A 5590-nucleotide genomic window follows, 5' to 3' on the forward strand; every position below is an offset into this window, starting at 1 on the left:
GCTATAATTAGCAAAGCGGCAATAAGCTGCAAAGTAGTTAAAACTACAGTTCCATGGGTGATTGAAAGACACAGATCAGGAACCGGGGATCCTATTAATAGACAGCTTGTATTCCGAGGTGTGTGTTGCTGAGATTCAATGAATTGAGGGAGGAGTGAGAGTCGGGAAGTGAGTGGAGCACTGAGGGTCAGTGAGTGAGGGAGGACTGACAGTCAGTGAGAGAAGAGAGGACTGAGAATAAGTGAGTGACGGGGGTACTAAGAGTCGGTGAGTGATGGGGGACTGAGAGTCAATGAGTGAGTGTGGTGGACTGAAAGTCAGTGAGTGAGGGGGGGACTAAGAGTCGGTAAGTGAGGGCGGACTGAGAGTGAGTGAGTGACTGCGGACTGCGAGTCGGTGAGAGAGGAGGACTGAGAGTAGGTGAGTGAGGTGTGAGTGAGAGTCCATGAGTGAGGGAGGGACTGAGAGTCAGTGAGTGAGGGGGGACTGATAGTCAATGAATGAGGAGTGACTGAGTGTCATTGAATGAGGGAGGACTGAGAGTGAGTGAGTGAGGGGGGACTGAGAGTGAGTGAGTGAGAGGGGGACTGAGAGTCGGTGAGTGAGGGGGGATTGAGTGGGAGTGCGTGAAGTGGGACTGCACATCAATGAGTGAGGGGTGACATAGAATCAGTGAGTGAGAGGGGGGCTGAGCTACAGATTGAGGGGCGAATGTGTATCGATGAGTGAGGGGGGATGAGGGTCGATGAGTGAGAGAGACTGAGAGTCGGTGAGTGAGGGGGACATACAGTCAGTGCATGAGGGGGCACTGAGTGTCAGTGAGTTGCAAGAGGGGGTACTGAGTGTCAGTGAGTGAAGGGAACGCTAAGAGTCAATTAAGGAGGAGGGATTGAGAGTGAGTGAGTGAGGGGTGACTGAGAGTGAGTGAGTGAGAGGGGACTGATAATCTGCGAGTGAGAGGGGACTGAGAGTCAGTGAGTGAGGAGTGGGGTTGACAACCAGAGAGTGAGGGGAACTGAGATTCCGTGAATAAGATGGGACTGAGTCGGTGAGTGAAGGGGACTGAGAGTCGGTGAGTCATGGGGGAGGGTTCATTGAGAGTCGTTCAGTGAGAGGAGGACTGAAAGTCGGTGATTGAGGGGCGGGGGAGGGGCTGAGAATCGGTAAGTGAATGGAGGACTGAGAGTCCATGACTGAGGGGAGATTGAGAGTCATTGAGTGAAGGGGGCACTGAGAGTCGGTGAGTGAGAGTGGTCTTAGAGTCAATGAGTGAGGGGGAACTTAGAGTCAGTGAGTGAAGAGGGACTGATAGTCAGTGAACGAAGGAGGGACTTAGAGTCAGTGCGTTAAGAGAGTGCTGAGAGTCGGTAAATGAATGGAGGAGAGATTCGGTGAGTGAGTACATTGTTTGCCAGAGCAAAATAATTCTTTAAGCAGACGCTTTAATATCGATGGATGGATGGACGGACGGACGGACGGAGATATGTAAATATCAGCAAACTTTAAATGGAATTAGACAATATACGATGGGCGTTAGGAGATAACCTGTGTCTGAGTCAGGTATAATTGAGATATGTTAATTCAGTCATTTCACGAATTTAATAAATCGACCATAGATATATTTAATCACAATTATCAGCTGCTTTCTGAACTTACTCTGCGCTGCTGCATAAATAAATGTATTTGTGCAGGAACTCAGACTCTGAAGCATGAACCCAGTTTCTTGCATGATGGTGAGAGGGTTATCGGAAAAGGCGAACGTATACTCAATGTATATAATTTGCACACAGATGTCATATGTAACAGTCACCAACCATAACAGGATAAAACTGCCCGAGATGGCGAGCAGTAAAATTACAGATTTTCTCCGACTCGCCATCTCTGGATCTTTGTGATTCGCAGTATTGTTATTACCCCTCAGTCCCCTCCTGACTCTATTGGCCGATAGAATGTGTCTGATGGTCAGAGCATTGAGCAACAAAATCAAAACAAATGGAGTGAATGGGGTTAAAACAATGGTAAACCAGATAAATGCTACCCAGACGGATGAGATATAGAAGCTTGATTTTACAACACAGAACCACGATTCGTTGTCAATTATTTTCTGATGTTCAAACATAAAAAACATTGGTATATTTTTTGCAAAGTTTAGCGCACACACTGTTGCTATAGCGACGGCAGCAGTTTTTTCGGTGCAATATTTGACTCTCAGATTCTGGTAACAAATGGCCACAAATCGATCAAAGGTGAAGGAAACGGTTAACCAGACAGAACAATCAATGGCAGCATAACCCAGGGCGATGCTGAGCCTGCAGACAGGAGTGTAGTTCAGGAATGAGTGTGTGAAATAAATATTATTAATCTCTAAAAGTATCACATTCACAATGATGAACATTAAATCTGCCGCGGCCATGGCAACCAGGTACCGAGTTATACATTTGGAGAGACCGCACTTTCCCCGGGAGAGGATCACAATTGTCATTAAATTAGCTGCAAGAAAAAAGAAACAAGTGAAAATGAGCGATTCTCACAACAAATGGATCATCATTGTTTAAAAATGAATAATAATATTGCGGGTTGTTCTGACTTTCACCCAACTCTTTCTGTCTGTATGTTAAATAAGTGATTAATTCCAGAGCAATATAATTCTTTATCGAGACACAATAATATATCCCTCCAAGATACAAAACATGCTGTTGTGGATCAGAGTGATTTCCCAGACTTTATTCTTTCTACATCTGTTTTGTAACACAGATCGCTTCACACACTATTGTGGTAAATACAGACATTGTACAGCAACATCCATATATCCCCTGAGGCTTTACTCTAAATTACTGCAATGAGAATGGGCACCAAAAACAGATCTAGTGTATTTAGTACAAATAACCTGAGGGATACATTGTAACGTTCAGTTTGTGATAATAGGACTCACAATGTGACACTGCACTCACTGGGTGAGGGAACAGATGGAATTCATTAGAAAGCTGTTGGCCCGGTACATGCCCTGTGAGCAATGACATTGGTCAGGAGGCTCTGGGCAACGTTGTATTAGGGCACCATGTAAAAATCAATAATTTCACACCAGACTCGTGAACAGTAACCAACAGCAGAAATTAACCGCAGTAAAGCAGTTTGGCATATGGGTGTCTTGACATATTTGGTGTGCATCCTTAAAATAACAATTCAAAGTAATTATTAGAAATACGCATATTACAGTAAAACATAAAATAGTTTAATCACTCGATTGACAAGTAGATTACTTATAATGGCCGAGAAGTATTGCAATGCCATGTGATCCCGTGGAAGGTTTATCATCTCCTTGTAACATGGAAATGGATATTTATAACAGGTCAGGAGTGCCCAGAAAGAAGTGCTTAATGAATTATTGCACGGAGCCAGAGACACCCCTCGGCAAAGGGGTGACATTATCCACACAGAGTCGGACCCGATAAATAACTTGTTTCTTGTCGAGCCTGGCATGAGCAACTCAGCATTATGGGGCTGATTATCCAAATACGAACAACTATACCCACCCAGGGATGATCGTTCTGATCAGGGACATAGCCCGCCAAGTTCCTGCCCCTTTCGTGCTGCCCAGGTATGTGCCAGGGAAGCTGAGCTGAGTATACAGGCGGCACATGAGGAAGACTGTTATGGTTATGAGGCAGAGGTGGACTTCCCAGTCTCGGTCTCAGTGCCCTGGTCTACCTCATGGTCTATGCCTCAAAAAAAGGTGGGGGCAGAATGTGGCATTGTGAGCTGCCCGGACTCCTGCTGAGCCAAGTCTCAGGGACAGGGTGGGAAGACTGTAGATTTAAGCTGGACTTCCAGAGTTAGTCTAAGTCCTCACCAGTATCCTGAAGTCTCAGCGGGAACTGCTGGCTGTCGGAGAGCTGCCGGGCCGCTGGGCTCCCATTGTCTTCTCCTGACAGTCCGGGCCATGCTCGCCAAGGCCGGGTGTCTGCTCTGTGCTGCCCGCTCATCATTTAAACGGAATAGACATCCAATGGCGATCTCAGAGCTGGAAGGAAACACTGCAGATGAGGTGGGCTGCTGCTGTCGAGTGCTGCAGCACCGGAGGCAATAAACTGCATTAATATTATGACGGAGAATAACATTGGTACAATTGTAGATTTTGGAACATCAGAAAATGTCCTGTTATCTGTCAGATTGAGAACATGCTGCAATATGGGATCATGTTCCTGATTTACCTGATTTCAGCAACTAATGACTATAAATCAAACTCATTAAAACAAACAAACAGCATGATTAGACAGGCAGCAAGAACAGTAATCCAGTTAATACAAAGAAAGTTGAATAATAACTGTCCGTATTTACTTACCAGGGACCCCAACCACTGCCAGAATGGGATAGAATATTGCCGATATCTGAACAATTATTGGACGCTGCATTTTGCTCAGAGTTAACGTTGTCCATCAGCATGATTGCCACACAATGAAAGACCTTCAAATCAAACCTGTATTTATACAAGAGAGAAATCTCAAGTGTACTGAACACTTGACATTAGTTACAGTCATTGAACAAACATATTAGGCAACTTCTTCACTGCAATGCTGATCAGGGAATAGATTAATTTAGTAACATTGCCCGGTGGAAATCAGAAAAAAAATACAGTGGAATATTATCGTTTTTTCAGCTTCAAACTATTTTAAAAACTCCACTTCTACAGTACTGTCATATTCTATTCCAATTCAAGGACTATGATCGATGTTATCAGTCCTATTGGCATAGACTCACGGTGTATTTACTGAAATAAATGTATCCATTTATATTAATTCAGTCCAAACTAATACTAGAATTATAAATAATCTATTTCCATTTTAATGTTCTCCACTGCAGAGTTAATGTATTCCGAGACAAACTAAACACATGGCATGTATGAATTTTCACAGAATCCGACAAAATGCATAAATGGTTGTGTGCAGTAGTGAGTGTGCCAACTATATCGTCGTCAATATTCCTCTCCTCCTTCTCCACAGTACTGATCAGGTGATATAGACTTGAAATGTATTGTATCTAATCTGACCTTTCGTGAACCGATGCTGATTTGAGACTTTAGGATGCCCCATAATGCAGTGCCCATGGCAGCGGCCCACACCCATTATCAGGCGCAGAAATGAAGGCTCGAGAAAGCAGCAAAGGTCATAAGGCTCCATCCCCGAGGTTCCAAGATATGTATATTTTTACTCGTATGAGTGACGTGAACATCTCTGGCAAGGCTATTATTTATTGCCCATTCCTAAATATGTATACCAGATGAAGCCACTGCTTGTGTCTGAATTATCAGAAACCATCATCATATCATAGGCAATCGCTAGATATCGAGAATGACTTGCTTCTACTCCAAAAGTGAGGTCTCAGGTGACTGAATAGTCCAATACGGGAATTACAGTCGCTGTCACAGGACCAACAGTCGTTGGAGGATAGGGTGGGTGGTGAGTCTGGTTTGCTGCACGCTCCTTCCGCTGCCTGCGCTTGGTCTCTGCATACTCTCGCCGATGACACTCGAGGTGCTCAGTGCCCTGCCACATGCTCTTTCTCCACTTAGTGCGGTTTTTGTCCAGCGACT

The 5590-nt window shown here is 44.5% G+C and overlaps 1 protein-coding gene across 1 annotated transcript; it reads right to left on the reverse strand.

Moving 5' to 3' along the window:
• Positions 1-1585: 1585 nt before the first annotated feature.
• Positions 1586-3986, reverse strand: LOC139230180 (probable G-protein coupled receptor 139). Its single transcript, XM_070862021.1, has 2 exons — positions 3851-3986; positions 1586-2490 (listed from the first exon to the last, which is right to left on the reverse strand). The coding sequence occupies exons 1-2, from the start codon at positions 3984-3986 to the stop codon at positions 1586-1588; spliced, it is 1041 nt and encodes a 346-aa protein (XP_070718122.1).
• Between the last annotated feature and the right edge of the window lie 1604 nt (positions 3987-5590).

The sequence above is a fragment of the Pristiophorus japonicus genome, chromosome 19 (genome assembly GCF_044704955.1).
Source record: "Pristiophorus japonicus isolate sPriJap1 chromosome 19, sPriJap1.hap1, whole genome shotgun sequence".
NCBI lineage: Eukaryota > Metazoa > Chordata > Chondrichthyes > Pristiophoridae > Pristiophorus > Pristiophorus japonicus.

Bases quoted from the DNA above. Each gene is read 5' to 3' on its own strand.
- LOC139230180 (XM_070862021.1), bottom strand. From the start codon at position 3,986: ATGATGAGCGGGCAGCACAGAGCAGACACCCGGCCTTGGCGAGCATGG. The intron at 2,491-3,850 runs GTGAGGACTTAG...TTTTTCTTGCAG, and splicing joins GCTGAGACTTCAGGATACTG to CTAATTTAATGACAATTGTG.